Genomic DNA, 22567 nt, shown 5'->3' on the forward strand with positions numbered 1-22567 from the left:
ATTAAAATCGAAAAAACCAGTGTTCACTATTGCCAAGTCCTGTAGTAGATGTTTTCATATATACTGCTCATTTAATCCTCATGCCATCTTTTTCAGAAAGAAATCATTATTCCCATTTCACCAATAAGCCTCTGAGAGACCAGATGATGTCATCACAGTCACACAGCAAGTAACAGGATTCAAAACCAGTTTTCTGATTTCAAAATCCAGGGATCTTTCTATCAAACCACAACCACATCATGTAGATTACTGCATTTAGAGAATTCTAGCTCCCACATCCATAATTCAACAATCACAATCTTGGTCTCAGCATTTATACTTTAAATGCGTTGTTTTGGTAGAGATTAATTCAGCCAGCCCAAACCACTTCACGATGAATGTAGACCTCATCATACTAAAATGTGTTCATGATTAAAAAAGAACTAGATTTGAAGCATGCCAAGTAAGCATATCAATTGTAAAGCAATCAAGTAGTAAAAATAAATCGAAGGGAGACTATGTTCTTTCTCTACGACAGATTTGCATTTTTCTGTATAAAATGCACTGTTCTGTGTAAAGCATGTTCATTCCCGCAGTGATCTCATTTATTCTGGCTTCTAATTACTTTTAACTACTGAGCACAGAGCACCACTGTGAAAAGTCTATTGACAACTAGAATGAAGCATCTGATTGAAGAAACTAATTGTCTGATGTTGCAGGGTTTTATTTTTCCTGCTCCCTTTTATTACCTTATACCGAGGAAGAATTGTACACTTGAGGCTAATGCAGTATGGTAAATACCGAAGGGCTGCTGTGGTTCTTCCCAGGCAGAGCCTCTGCAAAATTAACATGGAAAGGCCTGCTGCCGACCTATTGATCTTTACTACCTTGGTCTCCCTTAGCAATGCGTTCGTGACAAATAAAAAGCTTGAGAAAATTGCCACAAGTCAGCAGAGATTTCAAAAACCCAACACCTACGTCCTTGTTCCCCTGTAACAGAGAAGGCACTTTTTTTTTTTTGTGAGGAAGATCAGCCCTGAGCTAACATCCATGCTAATCCTCCTCTTTTTGCTGAGGAAGACCAGCTCTGAGCTAACATCTATTGCCAATCCTCCTCCTTTTTTTCCCCAAAGCCCCAGTAGATAGTTGTATGTCACAATTGCACATCCTTCTAGTTGCTGTATGTGGGACGCAGCCTCAGCATGGCCGGAGAAGCGGTGCGTCGGTGCGTGCCTGGGATCCGAACCCAGGCCGCCAGTAGCAGAGCCCGCGCACACTTAGCCGCTAAGCCACGGGGCTGGCCCCAAGAAGGCACTTTCTTAATGAAATACACACTTTCATGTGAGATAAAAGGCAAATAGATATTTGTTTTCAACAATAACGAATTCACTGATCTTATACACACACATGTATAATAAAATATTAAATATTTACACTCTCCCTTTAGGAAAATTTGAATGACAGTCTAACAATAGCTGCATTATGAAAGCAAGTGATCATTCAGGCGAGTCTCCAGGATATTTTATAGAAATAACCTCCGGACGTCTATTGACGCTTTTTCAACACTATTATTTGCCTCTTGTCAAACACACAGTACTGACGAAATCTTCCCATGACTGTACTGGGTGCCTCTGTTTCATAGTCTGAGAGGTAAAAGACAAGGGGTTAATGAGCATTGGGAAAGACAGCAAAGAGATGGCAGGCAGAGAGGGGCACCCTGGAAAGCAACCAAACAGAACGCAGAAGTGATAGGCAACAGCTGGAGAGAGATCCTGGCAGCAGAAGCAGGGCCAAATTGAACACTCTGCTCACGCCATACACCTTAAGGCAAAAAAGCAATCGAGTTGAAGGGGCACATTTTCAGCAATTTACAGGGAATTAGCCATGTAATTCCCATTAAAGATAATGGGACTTTCTACTGCAACTTTCAATATATTCTCTGAACGTTCTCAGTGTATACCTTTAAATCTAGGCTTAAAAATCAACTGCCAGACAAAAACATTCTACATCTATCACTCCTTTCTATCCAAGCACGTTAAGGTGTGTTTTTTTCTTTGACATGGTTTCATTGCTGAGGTTAGCACAGAGGCAACCACTCACCTTTGGGGATGAGTAATTGAGTGCTTAGGCACTTGAGGAGGTATGTGCCATGCTGAAAATGTGTATGAATATGAATCCTCTGTGTGTAACTTAGGACCTTAACTACCACAGCCACCAGGTTTGAATCTGCTTCTCCACATTTTAGATTTTTCAGCCTGGACTCTTTCACCGATTTATTTCATTTCTGTTTTGTTTTGGGGGGTTTAACTCAATAGGTTGGGTACCTATCCAAGCTACCCGCAGTTCTTCAATACTACCTGTCTATTCCCATCTTCTCTACTTTACTATCTGCCTTTTGTCCTTACTCCTTGTAGGTTCTTGGATGACATCAACACTTCAGGGGTCTCCAGTATGTGCCTTTCATCTGTCTCCCCAATTCTTTGACACGGTGCCATAATTCTTTTCTTTTCGACCTGTTTATCCAAGACACCCAATAGAGGTTTGTCTGAATATTTTCATAGCTATCTAGTCGACACTTCAGTGCTTTATTCTGAGATTTCTGCTTTGTTGCTCCCCTTATCAGGGCGCACAGAGGACGGGGAGGTGAAGAACCAGGGAATATTAATACTCCCTATGTGCTCCCTGCTGATCTTCCTTTCTCAACCTCCACGGTTGGCAGCTGATTATTCTTTTCTCACACTTCTGTGCCTTTTCCTGGAATATCTCTTCCCTGCTCCTAACACCTAAAGTGTGTTCCCAGAAAATTCTTAGTAATGTTTCAAATCCAGCTCAAATATATCTGTAAAGCCTTCTTTGACATGCTCCCCTTCTCTTCTCTCCTTGCACTAATTAATCACCCTTGTCACCCACTAGGCACCTCAAGAAACTCAAGGGTGGGTTTGGAAGCAATTAACTGTTTCTCCAAGTTGTTTTTTCCTTTTGTAGGTTAAGGAGATGTAACCACCAACCATCCTGAAACAGACCAAGCCTCACTGCAAGAGCTTAGCCCGCCCGTGACCTCTGCCTTACCTTTAATGCTAAGATCTCTCCAGGAGGAGCTTAGGCCTCATTACCGTAATCTGCAGTGTATGTGGAAGCATGTTTTCCAACTGGGCCTGCGCCAGCGAACACCTGCCTCTCCCTTTTGAATATTCATTCCCCATCCAAAATAAAAGTTCCTGCTTCCCTTTTTTCAAGGACGCCATTTTTGGAAATGATTCTTCATGGCCTCCTATTTGCTGCAAATACACTTTACCTTGTGAGACAACTTCCACTGGTGTAGTCTTAAACTTACCAGAAGGCGAGCCCACTTGGCCACTTGGTTTGGTAACAACCTCATCTTTGTTTTTTCAGATTATACATATCTATATCTATGCACACACACACGTTTATGCACGTATATATACCTTTGGTCCTTGCTGACTAGGAATCCATCAAAGGACATCTCCATAGAGGCACACCATGGACATCCAAAACTCACCATGTAACAGGTTGATTCAACATCCTTCTCCACAATTTCCTCGAAGAAAAATGTCTATTTTTCCCCCCGTGGCAGCCCTCCTCCCCACCACCTTTCCAAGCTGGACAGTTGGAAGCATCACCATCCTTCCCTCTCCCCATTCTCTACTTCTCACCAGTCATCTAGTCCTATTTACTACCATTTCATACCTTTCACATCCATCCTTTCCCTTCCAACCTCTGTGCCAATGCCTTAGTTTTGGATCTCATCATCTCTTACTGTACTAGTGTAAAATCCTAGCTGTCCCTGCCTCCATCCTTGTCCTATCATAGACTATGATAGTGATCTTTATTTTTAAGATACTTTTAAAAATATCTAGACGTTATTTTTTGCTGAAAACTCTTTGTTGGTTTCCTAGGGCCTCCAGGAGAGTTCCAAATCCTTAACCTAGCAGGCAGGGCCTTCCACTCTCTAACACTTGTCTACCTTGCTAGCCTCATCTCCCAGCTCTGCTTCCCTCTCACTTCATAGCCCAGAAATAGCAAACTATTTACTGTGACCTCCACCCCTGTAGTCTGCTATCTCACACCTCAGTTTGTATTTTCATACCATTCCTTTACACTGAACCATCCTTCTCCATTTCCATCACCTGGTAAAAACTATTTATGCTTTAGAACCTATAACAGGTGTTACTTTATACCCTTCCTGCTTAATAGGATTTAAATCTTACTCCTCTGTATTCCCCCTGAATATGCTAGATGACCTATTGGCTATTTAAGATTAACACTGTAAAGGCAGAAACTGCTCCTTCCTTCCTCCAACTTCCTCCATGCCACCTGCTCTCCTGCTCCAAGTTCACACAGAAAAAGAGGTAATTCTTAAAGTGCAGACAAAAGAATAACATTTATATTGGCAAGACACCCATATTTCTTCTCTCCTCTGCAGGATAGAAAATTTGGCTTATGATATTTATTAGAGTAGTTATAAAATCACTAACCTTGAAGCTTTCAGTAACATATCCCAGAAAATGACTGTAATTTTATTTTGCTTTTAATGTAATTTTGCAGGTTTAGGAAAAATAACTTCAGTTTTTTAAAATAAATTTTGAAGAATCATGCCCTGTTTAACAGTTTTTAAAGTAGATCCTGTATTTATCACTTCTAAATAGCTAAATACAAATAAAATTTAGTAATGCAAATGCTTAAATTTTACTAATATGCTCAAATAGTAAAATTGGCTTTGGCAAATGCAGATTAAATATAACTAATAATTATGCATTTAGATTATTTTATCAAGATATGTTTAATATATTATGATTACCTAGACGTTTCTAATTTTAGTGATGGAAGGTAATCACATATAAGCTCTCATTTTACACGAACTAAAATTAAGGTTTGTCTGGCCAACATCACATGATTACCAGAGGTCAGAACTAGAAATCGCTGCAATAAGTCGATCTCATAATTACTATTTTATTCTTCTTTCACAGTAATCTAATTTTAAGAAAACAATGGACATTTTAAAATAACAGAATCATTTAATGTACTAATTCATCAAGATTCTTATCAATTGCAAAGAAAAATCTAGGTAATAAATATATATGCAAATTTGACCACCTCTTTAGGGTAAAGAACTTCTATAAAAGATAATGGAAAAAGATAAAAGAATGAAACTTCTATCGTATTTGACATATTTGATTTCTTCCTATAATTTTAAGAGAATATACCCTTATTATTTATCTGGTTGTCTAAATTAGCATAAATTGTGAAGTTTTATTTGCCTATTTTACAATTCAGTATAATTTGAAATTCTCCCAGCTTTAGTGAGGTATAATTGACAATTAAAAACTATATATATTTAAAGTGTACAACTTGATTTGATATACATTGTGAAATATTCATCACAATCAAGCTCATTAACATATGCATCATTTCACCTAGTTGCCATTTTCCTTTTCTTTTCTTCTTTTTTATTTGTGGTGAAAATACTTAAGATCTACCCTCCTAGCAAATGTCAAGTATATAATACAGTATTGTTAATTATAGTCACATAGTTGTATATTAGATCTCCAGAACTTATGCATCTTGCAACTTTGTACCCTTTAACCAACATCTCCCCATTTCTCCCTCCTTCCAGACAAAGGTAACCATTCTATTCTCTGCTTCTATGAGCTTGGCAGAGTAATTAAGATTTATACTTACATCTTATCAAGAGAAGGATACATTGTGTCTTTCTCCCAGAGCCTCATTACTAAAGCATTTTATTTTTTCTCTTCTAAAGACTGGAGAACAATTTTATATTTTTATTTTGGGGAGGTTTTTTGTTTTGATCCATTAATGATTTTATTAGATATTGAACAAACGAGAAAGTTGCATTGATCATAATCAAATTATTACTGTTAAAAATAATAAAAACTGCAGGTAAATTAATAACAAAATATATTTAACGACAAATTTTAAACATCATCTCTGTCATTTCTACTATTAGTCTTACATAAAAGAAGTGTTTTAGACTAATGTGTTTCAGATTCCTGACTACACAGCACAACTTTAGAACTTCTTATTGGGAATGTACGGTATCCTGGGATCATGAACTAGCAGAAATGTTTCTTCTGTTAACATTTAGCCATCTTTCTGGAGATTTAAAATTCAAGTATTTCCACTACTCTTGTTACTGAATCTCTCAAATCATTTTTAGGCAAAAAATAAATAGATATATTTGAAACCTACATTTGCTTACTGTGGTAATTTATTTTTTTCTGTCCTATAACTAGAATCAACCTACATACAGAAATCCCCAGAGTAAATATACTGGTCTCACTTGATGTTTTCATTGCACAGTGGAGAAAGACGCAGCTCCTCATCTGCCCTCATAGGACTCTCTGATTACCTAAATCAGGTTACCTTGAATGCTCCACTTTTACAGGATTCTGCATTCCTTAATCTGGGCCTATTTGTCAATTTGTCCTTTGATGTCATGGTGATGACAGAATAAAATATTGCTAAGAAAGAGTCCTCTAAAGTTCAAACAAAACTGGTTTTTAAAATCATTAATTGATGGTTACCTGAAAAAGATGTTTATTTTTTTATTGCTTATATGAACCGAAAGTCATTACACTGTTTATCTTCGTGTGAAATAAAAATTGTTCCATTAACCAAATTGGTAATACATACTTCTCTTTAGTTGTTTTTATATTCTAACTCCTAGATTTCATTTTTCTAATAAATGCTTATAATCATGCTTTGGGTCCTATGCTATGGTCACATGACGAGTTATACGAGCTTCTGCTGGTCAGGGAAGGGGACGAGGGATGACTCTGAGAATTCAAACACCATTTGTAATATTGTTAAATGTGAAAATACGTCTCAATTTCCAAATAACCAGCTAAGAAATGCATTTTGGAAATAGACCCTTTTTAAATTAGAAACTTCATATATATATATATATATGGCCTTTTAGTTCCTAAAATTTTATATATGTATAATTTCTACAATGTATTAAAGAAAAAGCAGTCTAACACTGGAATACATAGATGGTAACTGGCTTGATGCTCATCATCATCATGTTTTTTAATAATGAGAACAGGCTGGCCTTGCCACAGACTGTTTCCTTCTCACACCTGTGTGGGGTTCTGTACAGAGAATAGTTGTGATGCTGACGGGTGCTAGATGCTGTTGCATCCCTGATGCAGTGAGCCCCTCCTGATGGTGTGTTCACAATCCCCACTGGATGACTGAACACAAGGTATGATAGTTAAAAATGTAGGGTCTTGTTTCCTGGAAGAGATTCATCCTCACAACAAAGCGTGAAGACAAAAGGTAATTTATGTGTACAGATCTCCAAGGTTTTGGTTCAAAGACATCACAGGTGAGTCAGACACGAGGCCTGTGCTCAAATCACACACCGTCCTGCAGGGCCAAACCAGGACTCTGACACCACTGAAAACCCATTATTAACAGATACAGAGAGCATGTGGACAAAAACTCTCTGTAACAAGTCCTTAGATGGAAAAACTGTGATTCCAGATTTCTTGCCCTCACTAGAAATTTCTTTGACATATCCTTTCAGGTGGCCTCTGGAAATTTCCACCTACTTGTTCCCACTGGTTAAGGAAGAAGCTAACAAAATGGGAGGAAAATGGTGTCTTTGATTTTGGATACAGATGCAGGAAGACTCATGCCTCATGTTTTATAACACTTGCAGTATATAATTTATATTGGTTAAAGAAAAACGGTTGGCTATTAAGCAGGAGTGGGAATAAACAACCAAAACAAAATGAAATACTTCATTGAACGGAAGGATGCTGCAGTAGGAAATAAAAGGGAAATTTAGAAATCCCTGTAGCATGCTTTTGGATTGCCTGCAACAAATAACTGGCGTGAGTACAAATGAGAACTTTAAAAGCCACAGTGCTTATTCAATACTTTAAAAATGTTCAACTTGGCAAACCGTAATTTTGCCTGCAAAGCAGGTCTACGGACAATCTATAGAATACATGTTTGTAGGAAAGGAAATTCAAAAGATATTCAGATGTTTGCATTTGGTAATCAAATAAGTATAAATTAAAGCACTACTGAACTATCATTGTACGTCTAGTAGAGAAGCACAAGATACAAATGGGTTCTAACACTCTCCGCAGACAAGGTAAAGATGAAAGGACCATCCATCTACTAACCTTCTGCTTGTGTTGTACATAAAGACAATCCTTTGGGGAACCTAAACAATATATTAACAAAAAAGGTTTAACCTCTGACATAGTAATTCTATCTGGAAGATACTTTTCTTTTCTTTTAGCTTAATGGAAAATAAAATTGAAATGTGAACAGCTACACAAAGAAAGATGCCTCTCTGCAGGCATTATGTGCAACAGAGAAAGAAGAGAAACCACGAAACTAGTAGATTAGTAAACTGTGGTATACCAACTGGTTGGAATATTACGTAGCAAATAAAAGTGATCATGAGCAACTCTATGCTTACATTTCGAAAATACATATACAGTTGCTATAAGCATAAAGCAGATTATTAAACTATATATGTATACTGACAAAACTAGGTTCAAATGTGTGTTGTTTGATAGAAGTTGCAAGAGATGATGCAAAATGAAAATGAAACAAGGCATGCCAGGATGGAAAATTTTGGAAATTTTCTATTTATTAAACTCCCTGTTAATATAATGTTTACATTGTTTAAAAGGCAAAAACCTGATCTTAAACAGAGACAGTCCTATTCTTCCTCCACTATTCAATAGCAATGGAGATATTTAACGTAAGTGAATGGTTGACGAGAGTGTGGGCAGGAAGGTTTATCAGTAGAATTGTAACACACACAAAGGATTACCTTAGGAAAGAGAATTTAATAAAAACAAAGCCAGGCTAAATGCTACGAGAAGATTTTAATAATTCACGCTAAATTCTATTTCTACTAATCTCACATTCACTGTTGCATGCAGCTCTGCCATCTAATTCAGGCTGGCCTTAAAACATCTAGACATAAATGCTAATTAAATTTGCCTTTTCATTCTGAAAAACTACCTTCTCTTCAATATCAAACATATGCAGTATAATTTAATACTTCAAAAATATTTTAGATTCTCTCTTTTTTTGAAATAAAATCAGAAAAGGTAGGAAATTGACTATCTAATGTGGATACCATATTGACCATTTCTCATCTTGATTTTAAAAGTAAATAATAAAAACAGTTTGTGTGATATTTATTCTGATTCACACTGTGAACTTCTCCCCTTTGTCAGAACCTGAGGGTACACCTCCATGTTAATGTTTAGTGCAGGTGTGGATCTATTAGGGTTCCTCTCTAGCTGTCTGAATGATAATTACTAAAGAATTATTTTAGGAACAGTGTTATGTGGGATCTCTGATTCTAATATAAATTAGCACACATTTTATCATCATGAAAAATCTAAGCATAGCCTTCACTGAAAGATTAAAAATCATGTTAAACTCCCATTTTATTCTGCATAATAGAAAAATAAAACCATACCATTGTCAGTTTTAATCTTAAATTCAGCATCTGTCAGGGAGCATTTCTGCTTACACCTCAGTAAATGTCTCTGAAATGAACTAACTAAAGCTATATTTATTTTGAATTGTAGAAATGAAAAAAGTCAAACTACTTTGAAATTTCAACGTTACTTGTGATTGTAACACACCAATCAATGAATATAGCCATTGTAAAAGAGTTGTGGAACATCAATCTATTTCTCCTAAACAACATCAGTCGAATTCTAAAATGGCTCGTGGGACGTCTGAGAGAATAATTTGGACAACTTTGTCATGGTTCTAGGATGAAATGGCAGATTTAATTGCATTAACTTTCAGTAAACTAATGTGGAGGTCAGAGAGTATGCTTGTAGTTTCAAAGTCTGAAGTGTGCCCTTGGTTGTCAGTGTATCCAGTCCTCAGATAACTATGATCTTGCACGGGTAAGATGAGCACATCAAGGCAATGACACTCTGCTGAGGCCACAATGGCCTCTGTGCTGTTCCTTGAACGCATCATGCCCGCTCTCGCTTGAGCTCCAGTATTAGCCCTGCTGCTCCCTATGATCGAATGCTCTTTCTGTGAGATATTTACATAACTCACTCCTTCATTTCATACAGATCTCTAATGAAATCCCCTTGTTGAAAGGTGCTATATCCTTCTTCCCATCTTGCCACTTTTTATACCTCTGACTTCTGTTCTTTCTGTATTTATTCCCCCTACCACATTATATATTTACTTGTTTACTTTATCACGTGTTTCCCCCAACACAATGCACACTATATGAGAGAAGGGTCTTTATTTTTTCAATGTTGTATCTCCAGCAACCAGAAGAGGGCTGGCACAAAATTGGTGCTCGATGCATATTTACTGAGTGTCTAAATAATGAATGAATAAATGAATGAATCAATGGGAACAGAATGAATGAACATGAGTTGATCAGAAAGGAGAGATCACTTCTCTGCTAGTAAAAACATTATGAAATAGTATTTTCTTCATTCAGTTGCAGATGATATTTTCAATTAAGCTCTTTAAGCTTGCAAGAGAGCACAAAGTACACAGCAATTAAAATAAAGGGGAAATTCTGTATATTTTGTCAATTGCAAAAATGTAATGCTCCTTTCAGAGAAATAAGGTCTTGTCACATTTCATATGCAAGAACATGCTGTGTAGGACTTGAAAACTAGAATTCGGGCATACCAAGTTGAAATGGAATTTCAAAGACAAGAACCTGCTGCCTTGAATTGTCTTCTCCCACTTTCTACCTCTTCACCCTGATCCATCAAAACTCAGTTCACACATCACATTCTCTATGGAAAGTTCTAACCATCTCAAAGATCTATTTTCCTTCTGAATCTTATTTTTTAGCTATAACTTTCCTAGGTCATTTACGTTTTCTTGCAGTCTACATTTGTTATTTTTTATTATGCTTTTGTTATCTTATTATGTTATATTATTATTATTATTTCTGTTATTGTTTTTTGTTGTGTGTTGTTCATGCTTTACGTCTCTAACAGGAGCATCATCACTTTATGACATTACACAGCCAATAGCACCCACTGTAGTTTTTTGCACGGGTTAGGTACCAAGTAAATTTAAGTAAATAATAACCACCATCCTCAAAATCTAACTGTCCTCATACTAAGATGAGACTATGACAGGTGAGAAGACTCTCTGCCTACTCGGTACAATGAGGACTAAATTCTGCCCTATTATTTCCACCTACATGGTTTCACTTTCTTGTGAAAATGAAGAAGTGACAAAAGAGGAGCAAGTGATTAGCAAGAAGGACTTGACTTCGGGTTCCCCACTCACATTTAGCATCTGATGTAGCTCTATGAATTCATATCCCTTCCTTGGCTGTCCCAGACAGAGCACAGTTGCCTCAGACAAACCACCTGACTAGGATCCATCTAAGATTTCCCCTTAGATTTTCAGGAAGAGCACAGTGTGTGGACTATAATCTTGCCAGGGGTAGGAGGACACTATTAACCCCAGGGCAGCATCTAGCTCACAACAATTGGGTAAGAGGGATCCAAACTACTGAACAGCGGAATGTCCATGAAGTACAGTGAAAAAAGTCTCATTTAGCTAGTTGCATCAGCTCCTACGAAGCAAGTTCCTACAGTGAATAAAATTGATGCATAATTTTGTACCTAAAGTATAAATCTTGTAACATAAATTCAAGGGTGATAAGATCCTGGGCCACGATGATAGATATATGGGACTGCATTCATTTGTATGAATAAATAGTCACTGAAAATAAAAGAAGGAAAACCTGAAAATACTGTGTAAGAACTATCTAATTTCTAAAATCTTATTCCAAATACATCTGAGTCCCTTGAACGCTTCCAGTTATAATTTCACATAGCCAAAATATAAACAAGACCCTCCAGATGAAATTCGGTACAACAAAGATGCAGGTAAGGCGGGGAGCTCACTTACCGATGCACACCACTGTTGCACATGATGATGTGGCAGGCCCCGAGCCTGGTGCACAGCTCCGAGGAAACTGACAGCAGTCCCACTCCGGAGGCACTGCAAGCCGTGTTCGCACAGGCAGCTGTGCGCTTGGACCTGATAAACGAGGCTACCAGTCGATAAAGTTCATCCAAAGCATTGAGAGGCCTCATTAGCTGCAGAAAAAAGGGATGGACATCAAGTTCAACATGTTTAGTAGAAAGAAATCCTTTCAGATGGGATACGATTCATATAACTCTTAATGAGCAGTCTAAAATATTTTGTTATGGAGGTAACAGAATTGGAGATACAAATATTGATAAATACCCACTGCTCAAGAACAATAGCAGAAAAATTAAATAAGGGAGGTATATAAATGGCAAGGCATCAATAAACGCAATCTTCTATTTTTACCTTATCTACATAGGCAGCTTTGGATGTGGAGTTTGGTGGCGAATTTGACTTGTCCAAATAGAATGCCCTGTAAGAATCCAAAGAATAAGTTATCATTTATTGTTAGAAAGAATAAAATGTATGAACATATACAAGTTTCACTGATTGCCTTTTAAAAACAAATTAATAACTAAGTGTTGAACGCTAGGATGGGTGGGATTGCATAAAACAGTCAACAGTCTTCCATTCAGAACAATGATTAAAGCTACCACCAGCGCCATTACATACATACATACACACATAGAGAGATTACTTAATTTGTGTATGCCTCAGTTTCCTCTTTTGTAATTTGGGGATAACATTAGCTTCCACTCCACAAGGCTACCAAGACGATTAAATGAGTTATGCTTAGAACAGTACATAGCACAGAGTAAGCGTTCATTAATATTTGCAATAATTAATGTTAAAAAAGTTGAAGAAATACATTTTCTTGTGACTATTGGAGAACATTAGTTTTCATTTATTGTGCAAGTGTAAGGTTATGAAAATAATATACAAAAAACTAATTTTAAACAGACTACCGAGCTGGATTCTTTCAGCCACTAAGCAATGCTCAGATAGGAAGTTAAACCCTCTTCGAGGATACACTGGTTCTTTTTTGTCACCAGAATGCAATACGGTAACAACTATCTTAATACACTAAGTGAATCCTATTGGCCTGCAATAATTAAATGCAATTTCCAAAGAATTATTGCCGAGTTTGCTTAGCTATTGGCTCAATACTAAACAGAAATTTTAAGGGACTGACCCATGAAGACAGGATACATTTAAGTTATATTTAACCCAGTATCTATTTTTGATGAGGTGAAATTATCTTCAAGATGTGAACACTTAATACTGATGTACCAAAATAAGTCCCATAATGTTAGAATGATCGTCAGACTAGATATTGAAATAAAACTGATTAGACTGGTGTTTCAGAGCACCATTTAGGACCTCAAAATACTGGCAGATTATTATCAAATGCATGGGTAGTAATGGGCAAAATCAGTGAGGGAGAACTTTATGCCTAGCACTGGTCTTCTGTGACAGAAGACACACACACACACACACACACACACACACACACACACACACAGTGCTATTCCCATTACTAGTAGTAGTGTTGTTTGTTTTCTGTCTTTTTAAGTTAAAGTAGCATGGATTAATCAAGTTTTACACTTTAAATTAGGAAAGCTTTACTTTAAGAGTAACTTTCAAAATGAAAATTACGGTCATTCTTTGTTGTTAGTGCCGTAGAGTCGATTCCAACTCCTAGCGCCCCTGTGTACAGCAGAGCGGAACCCTGCCCGGTCTTTTCGCGCCATCCTTTGTCCTTCCAGCATTGTATCAGACAATGCTCCGCTGCTAGTAATGGGCTTTTTTTCATGGCCAATTTTTTTCAGAAGTGGGTGGCCAGGTCCTTCTTCCTAGTCTGTCTTAGTCTGGAAGCTCCGCTGAAACCTGTCCACCCTGGGTGATCCTGCTAGTATCTGAAATATCGGTGGCATAGCTTTCAACATCACAGCAGTGCGCATCCATCATAGTATGACAACCAACAGATGGGTGCTGTGGTTCCCTGACCAGGACATGAACTCTGGGCCGTGGGGGTGAGAATGCTGAATCTTAACAACTAGACCACTGGCATAGTTACTGAGAATTAGTTTATTCACCTCTCAAACATAAATTCAAACAATAACAGAAAATAATTTTAAATGGGTTAGTATCCAAAGTTGGTTGTTACTTCTTATAGTTCATTTTGAACTCCTAGGAGATATCCATGTGCCATCTTGGAACAAAGGTTGTACCTCAAAGCTGGAACCCACAGAGATATCTTGATCTGATGTCCCCAAACCTTTACTCAAGTGTGCTTGGTAGAAAAAGCAATGTGGTGAAAAAGAGTACACAAGTCGACAGACAAATTATTCCCTCGGCCTGACCCAGCTACCTATTGCTCCTGAGCACACAATGCTGCCAGGAGTATGGGGATGGCAGCGACCCCAGGCGGTGTCTGGCTCACGTCGATTGGGTTACAGTGACATGAACCACTGCAAAGTGGAACATCCATCAAGTGCCATGAAAATATAGTTCCATTTAGCTCTTGACTCAATATCTACTAAGAGCATTGGATCGAGAACAACATCAAAGGAATCTGAGACATTTTAAAACTTTCTAGTTTTTCCCCAGTATCAGAAGGAGATAACAATCTAAGGGGATTGCTGTTATGAGAAGAGGAAACGAGCTTGAATTGTGTGAGGTACAAAAATATACAATGGGACTGGAGCCAGGTTCGAATGAACGAGCAACTTAGGCCAGAGTGGGTAGACTCCAGGGCATCATAGGCTCTGATGAAGACTTTAGGTTTTAACTTGTCTCATTACCAGAAGACGGGCTTTTTTATAAACTTTATTGCCGTGCGCAAAAATTCGTGTTCTCCTGAATGTTCTGAGTGTCTTTTCATTTCAATTACACAGGTACATATTTAGGCTAATACTATAAAACTCATGTACGCACCACCTCACTTTAACAAACCTTAGCATTCTGCACTTTTGCTTCACCTTTGAAAAGAAATGAAACATTATAGATACAGGCAAGCTTTCTTTTGCTCACCCTTCCCCACTCACATTCTTGTTCCAAACTCTCCCTCCCTAGGGTAAATATCACCCAGAAGCTGGCATTTACCTCTTCCATGCTTTACAAGGTCACCCACATGGTTAGCCCAAGTGGAGGTACCAAAGAAGAGCTGTGATCATTTGTCCACATCCTTGTTCACAACAATGTTATTAGAATTTGAACCTTTGGTGTTTTTATTTTCAATTTGCATATATTTGTTGGCCATCTGTATTTCTTCTTCTTTTTTTTGCCTGATCGTATTTCTTACTTTTGTGTAGTCTTACTTCTTTTTTTTTTTTACATAAAAATTAGTTATTACTTTTTATAGCAAGAGTTAAATTTGATGACATTGAGAAGTTTCATTTCCTCTTTACTTTTTTTTTTTAATCTACATTTTCTTTCTAGGCTTGCTTCCTCAAGAATCTTCAGTTTTTTAAAGTTGATTATTCAATTAATATTTTTGGTCAGTTCTGTCAGTGGTAAACTCCGGCATAAAATTCTAGAATCTAGATTGGACAGTACATTTTTCCCCTCAATACTGCTCTTGGTGTCTACTCTTAATCTGGTTGTCTTTGTTTGGGGGCTAGTCTATATTTTTTTCTCTGATAGGTTAAGATTTGCTTTCTATCCTCGATGTTCTGAAGTTTTCCCACAAAGTATTTAGGCGTTGATTTATTTTTATTTATCCAGATAGGTTCTCAGAGTGTACTTTCAATTTGAAGTCTTATGTTCAATTCTAAAATAATCTCAGCTATTATCTCTTCGCATAATCTCATGGGTTTTCTCTCTCTCCACACACAGACACACACACATACATGTGCACACTTTCTTTTAAGATCTTATTTTCCCATTACCGAATTTTAGGTAATTTCCTAAGTAATATCTTCCAAATGAAAAAACTCTTGTCTTTGTCAAGTCTAGAGTTTATCCTTTCTACTGGGAATTTTATTTCAATGACTATCATTTTCATTTCCAAGATTTCTGCTTATTCTTATTTCATTTCTACCACTAAAAGGTAAACTCCCCATGAGAAGGTAAACTCTGTATGATGATATGAATTTTATTTATTTTTGTTCGTTGCTGCATGTCTAGCACCTCTAACGGTATGTGGAACATAGTATGATCCTAATACATATTTGTACATAAATAACTGGATAATTGACTTTTTTTTTTTTTAGGATTTTCTAACTTTTTTATGGATAGCAATCCTTTATTTACATTTTGAGCATGCAAAATTTATTTTGCCAGGCTGTTCCAATATTTTAATTTCTTCTGGGTCAAATATATTTTCAATAGTCAATTTCATTGGCTCTTTCTTAGTGTTAAGCTTCCTAATGTGCTTTGGAATTTTGTTTTGCAAGTTGATTTAAGTGGGAGGATTTTTTATTTAGTTTTATTCAGTTTTTTGATACAGCTCCATCCCCTATCTCTCATCATCCTTCTCTTACAAATGATTTTGTGCTCATTTTGCACTCAGAACCACCCGTCTATCGTCAGTTTCATAGTGGTGATTCAAGTATGACATCATGCTGACATCTGGATTATTACCAGTCACATCACTGAACCAGTGAGTGATTTGGTTCAGTTCCTAGTTTAATGGCTGTGTTGCCTTCCTCTTGCCATCTTAAGCCCCTCCTGCCATCCTACGTCCACAAAAGCTATAGCATCAAGCAGGAGATTTTTCATCCTTTGCTCAGAAGTAGAGGAGTCCTTCTCTTCTCCCTGGTTTCAAACTGCGATGCTGGCTCTGGATCTCCACCTAGCGTAGAATGACTTTCATTTCTCATTACCCTAAAGAAGTGGTACTAGCCCCCTCTCTCTACCTCCAGAGGCCAACAGGCTAGAGGCCTCAGCACAGCTTACAACTCATCACTTGCATTGCCTTTTGATTTGTGGGCCACTGAGATGACAAATTATGAGTTCAGCTGTGAGTTTTACATTTTCTGTCTTCATATTTTATCTAGCACTGCAGAAGCTTGGAACAGAGGTGGTCCTTCAAAGCTGGCACCCACAGAGAAACCTTATATCAGATGTCCTCATGGCTTCCCTCAAGTGTGCTTGGTAGAAAAAATAATGCAGTAAAAAAGAGTACACAGGTCCACGGAAAAATTATCTAGCCCCCCAGGGTCTCAAGTACCTCATTTTTACGATGGATATTAGAATTGTCTAACGTATAGATAGCAAAATGTTGAAGATTCATTAATGCATGTGAAGTGCTCAGTACTGTGGTAAGCAAATAGGACTCATTCAATAGACAATAATAACTATTATTCAGATGCACACAATGGGAGGCATCTCTTGGAGTATTTTTAGCCATAGCAAGGAATAAAAATAAGGCCAAAACTTCCTGCTTTCCCCTAAGGCTATCTAGATATTTTATGATATATGTACAAAATGAAAATGAAGGAAGATACTTGGAATTCACATAATTCCATGATCAGTGCACGAGCAGAGGTTCAGGTCTAAAAGGAAAAGAACCTTTTGTAGGTTCAAGAAGAGTGTCATTTCAATGGCTTAATCAGGTGCATTGCTTGTAGAAACTGCAGCTCTTCTATACCGTGAATCATTTGAGAAGAAAAACATTCTATAAAAGCAGTCCATGGGTCATTAGTACCACCTAGGAAAACTTCACGACAGAAACCTGCCACTCCGGCTCGCCACACCGAGCACTCTTCCTACTTTCTGAAAGAGATGTTCCCTTAAAAAAAAGTTGTCACTGACCCAGTCCAGAGCAGGATCATACTGATCTAATTCTGCTATATTCACTTAAATTGACTTGGCAGAAATCTTCAAATTTTCAATGGGGCAAAATCTTTAAAGAAAAAAAACTTGTTTGATGAAGACAGCAGTAAAAAAATAACTTTTATATATTTAAAATGTATAAATGCCCACATCAAGCGAAACCTTATTCACTAACAATCTCATCTTTTCTAAGCTGCTATATAGCAGAACTAAAAGAGAAAACGCCTCTAATGGTATAACTGCACTTCTAAAATACTCTTAGAAGAGAAAGGCCTACTACAAATTCAGAGTTAAATATATTTACTGATCCACACTTGTGCAAGTAGTTAATATTTGTTAACCCATTGTTATGAAAAGCAATAAACTATTATAAAATATATCCATGCACTGCTGAAGTCTGGAGAAAATAACCACAAAATATAGCTACCTTGATACTCTTATAAAATTTACATAGGCAACAAATATTTTCATTCAACCAATTATTTGTTAAAATAAGAATTTGGGCTTGAGGGTACTCCCCATCAGACAAAAGCTTGTTCAGCCAGATATTTTACCATCCCTAAGGTTTATAGGTATTTATAGAACTTCAGTATTTTTCAGAATATGACAACTGTGGACAGGAAATAAATTTCTAATGCACTTGCCTTAATTATAAAAGTTTTGCAATGCCTCTTAGCAAAATTTATGAGAAAGTTAATGGTAAAATTGGATTAATGCCAAAACTGACCATAGTTTATTATGCTTCTGAGGCTAGTAAGAATGAAGTCATGGTCTTTCGTTTCAATATAGCAAATCTTATTAAGACCATTTTGAAAGCCCTGCTGCTATTTTATATAGGCTGAACAGTAACTTTCCTTTCATGCTGGCATACATCAGGCTTCACTGTCACAATTTGTAAATTAATTCTACCAAATAAAATGGATATATTATGATAACATTTTTTCATCTAGTCCCTATAGAATAAAATATCCATGAAAAAGGTGATAATGTTATAAGTTACAATAAATAGTGCTATAAATATATGCAAATCAGATAACAACAATGAAACTAATCTTGGGCATTTATCTCATACAATCTAATAGCGAAGACAAGTACACAGGTATCTGTAATGCAAGGCAGAAAGAGAGAGGTGAGTTAAAAGGTGCAAAAAGTTCCTGGGATACCCACATGAGGAAGAAGAAAGGCCATATAAGAATATGGCACAAGAGCTGGACTTGGGCAGATGGATGGGATTCTGAACAGGTCAAAATGGCAGCATTTCAAGTGGAGGCAACACCGTGAACAATAGAACACATATAGAAACAGATGGAGCCAATTTGGCTGAAGAACAAGGTCACGTAAGGTAGAGAGAGAGAATGTTGGTAGGCTGGATCCATATTGTGAGGAACGTAAATACCAAACTAAAGAATCGTAATTAATTTGTTAAACAATGGAGAAGCACTATAGCAAAAATTAAGCTACCAGTAAAAAAGCAAGAATAAATAGAAAGAAATACACGACATATAAGACATGAAAATTTAGGGAATGTAGAGCTGCAAGAGACCCTAGAAATGAAAAGACTATCCGGCATTCACAACAAGACCATGACCATGGTAATGGAAATAGGGAACTGATGTTTGTCATGAGGGAAGGAAAACGAGTTTGGAGAACACTGAGACTAGTTTATGTAGAGTTATGCAAGGTAATATACTAATTTAAGAATTAGGAAAATGCTTTCTCAAACGGGTAAAGAATTAGGATCATAGCTCTAGAGGGTCAGGCTGGTGCTGCAGGGATGGTCAGGTTTTTACAGAAAGAGAGACAATGCAATAGCCTGTTGTAAAATATTTAAAGCTGTTAATTTTGTCATTGGAGATACACAGAGGTTAAATCAATTACAAAAGTGACATTCTTCTCATCTCGCACTTTTTTTCTCCTTTTTCTGGGCATGTTGGAGGACATCCAATTTCCAAGAGAGATGATTAGGGTGTAACGCCACTAGTGTTTTATAAACAAGGAGGAACAACTAAAGTATTCAGCTCAGATCTCTGTTATATTCTTGTTTCTTCTCTAGATCATTGCTTATGAGAAAACTTCTATACTTATAATAATTTATGGAAATTTCTCACTTGGCCAGACTCATATATGCTTCTCTTAATATCACATCATATCCCCAAATATTCTAAACTGTATGCAGTAGTTTTTGGATTTTAGCAGTTACTCTGCATTTCAAAGAAGGAACTATAACAGTGTTAGGTCAATTATGGATATTAGTCATAGACATGATTAGATATGTCATTATTACAATGGTAGAGCAGTTGACTACAGGTGCGACTGGGTGTCTCATGAGTATTATTGTTAAACTGCATTCAACTATCATAGCACTAAATTTAGGAAAAAAGAATTCTACAAAAAAATCTCATTAAAAGACATTGATCACTTGTATAAAGAAAATCACCAGACAGGTTCAACCTGTGCTCACAAATGGGTAAAGGATACATGATGAGTAATTAGGTGGGAGAATGTTAATTTGCATCTCTATCCCACTCACCTTCCATGCCCATAAGCATTAGCCTTGACTTCTCTGGAATATGTTTTACTTAAAGTTACATGAAGAGAAATCCTGATTACTGAGATAACCTTGGATTTGTTTGGATAAATTTTTCTTTTGTCTTGTCAAAAATCAAGCACCTAAGGTTATACTCCTTATAGAACTGCTTATTATCAATTAACTGATCCATTTCTACTTGTGTGTTGGGCAAAAAAAAAAAAAAAAAAAAAAATCTCCTGGAAAGTTAATAAGACAATATGTTTGACCACAGAGAGTAAGATTTTCTCACATTAAAAAAAAACACAAAACAATGCATTTCTCTGAGGCTTCACTTACGCCCTGGAAACAAAATTATGACATCAGAGGCAGTGGAGATGTACCCCACTACCCCCTACTGCTGTTGGTAACCTCATTTCACTCTTCACCTTTTTGACAACCTTCAACCAGTGACTTGACTGGATTAAAATTCTATTCTCTGCTTTCCAAACACTCCTTTACTCCACTTCCATTTTGCCCTTCTTTTCTTGAGTCCGCTAGGGTGATATTCCTTTTCTTTCCTGCAACATGTATACACCAGCCACAGGCACCATCTACTGTTAAAATACTGCATATACACATATTTTCCGGTGGCAGCACTATGCTTGGCCGTTACAGAACACAATCTCTTTGGAAACGGACAGAAAAAGAAAATTCTTAAAAATAAGAAAGCCTTTCCAAGAATAAAGTTTCATTATATTAAAAACAAAACATCTTGTTATACCCAAGAAAAACAGTAAAGTCAAGTAATATTTCTATTTTTATACTAATTCTATTTAATTTAATAACAATTATGTTTACAGAAAGTGTGGCACTTCTATATTAAAAAAAGGATAATTTTTAGGTTTAAAATCATGAAAGTCTTATAACGGCTCAACTAACAGTAAGGTGACAGGTCAGCTCCTTCTCCTTCACGTCTTTCTCTTTCTCTCATTCCTTATTTGACTCCAGTCAGCCTTCAAAATTACCTTTATGAAGCACAGACACAAACCTTTCATTACCATGCTTCAAGTCATTCAAATCTCTCCAGCACCCAACATGTACAATTTTGGCATTCAAGGTCTCTCTTAAAATTTGAGAGGAAGGGTGTTTAATAATCCCTCCTCAGTCAGAGACAGCTGTGATCCAGAGAAAAATACTCATAGAATCCTTTGCAAGCCTCATAGTAGTGTTGTTTTACCTATAAATGACCCTAGCAAGAAACAGTACAGCAAAATTCTTGTTCAGGTCTAAGTAAGAAAAGATTAAAATAAATATGATTAAGTACTATTACATTGAGATTTTAAGTGCTTCACTCGTGGCTTTTATATTTTTACACTAGAACCTATAAAAAGTTGTGCTTTTCATTACTGGTAAAATTCAAGGCCAGTAGTACGGTACCTGACACAGAGCTCGTCACCCAATGTTAGCCATCATTATTATCATTATTCACTCTTTATACAATACAACCTTATATGATACAATCCCATTTACAATTGCAATAAAAAGAATAAAATATCTAGGAATAAATTTAACCAAGGAGGTGAAAGACCTATACACTGAAATCTACAAGACATTGTTGAAAGACATGGAAGATGACACAAAGAAATGGAAAGATATTCCATGCTCATGGACTGGAAGAATTAACAAAGTTAAAATATCCATATCACCTAAAGCAATCTACAGTTTCAGTGCAATCCCTATCAAAGTCCCAATGACATTTTTCACAAAAATAGAACAAAGAATTCTAAAATTTATAAGGAACAACAAAAGACCCCGAATAGCCAAGCAACCCTTAAGAAAAAAGAACAAAGCTAGAGGCACTATACTCCCTGATTTCAAAGTATACTACAAAGCTCTAGTAATCAAAACAGCATGGTACCGGTAGAAAAACAGACACACAGATCAGTGAAACAGAATTGAGGGCCCAGAAATAAAGCCACACATCTATGGACAGCTAATTTTTGACAAAGGAGCCAAGAACATACAATGGAAAAAGGAAAGTCTCTTCAATAAATGGTGTTGAGAAAACTGGATAGCCACATGCAAAAGAATGGAAGCAGACCACTATCTTATACCATACACAAAAATTAACTCAAAATGGATTAAAGATTTGAATGTAAGACCTGAAACCATAAAACTCCTAGAAGAAAACATAGGCAGTACACTCTTTGACATCAGTTTAGCAATATCTTTTTGGAAATGTCTCCTCAGGCACATAAAACAAAAGAAAAAATAAATGGGACTACATCAAACTAAAAAGCTTCTGCATAGCAAAGGAAACCATCAATAACATGAAAT

The 22567-nt window shown here is 36.7% G+C and overlaps 1 protein-coding gene across 3 annotated transcripts in view; it reads right to left on the minus strand.

Annotated features, from left to right (window-relative positions):
- PREX2 (phosphatidylinositol-3,4,5-trisphosphate dependent Rac exchange factor 2) overlaps window positions 1-22567 on the minus strand; it is a 284540-nt gene that overhangs the window by 24268 nt on the left and 237705 nt on the right. For all 3 annotated transcript variants that reach the window (XM_087420479.1, XM_004436261.3, XM_087420480.1), the window contains 2 exons: window positions 12349-12415; window positions 11920-12110 (listed from right to left, as the gene is read on the minus strand). In XM_087420479.1, the coding sequence (XP_087276605.1) occupies window positions 11920-12110; window positions 12349-12415 (258 nt within the window). The remainder of the gene's footprint in view (window positions 1-11919; window positions 12111-12348; window positions 12416-22567) is intronic.

Source organism: Ceratotherium simum, chromosome 31, assembly GCF_057802395.1.
Source record: "Ceratotherium simum simum isolate JZ-2026a chromosome 31, ASM5780239v1, whole genome shotgun sequence".
Lineage (NCBI taxonomy): Eukaryota > Metazoa > Chordata > Mammalia > Perissodactyla > Rhinocerotidae > Ceratotherium > Ceratotherium simum.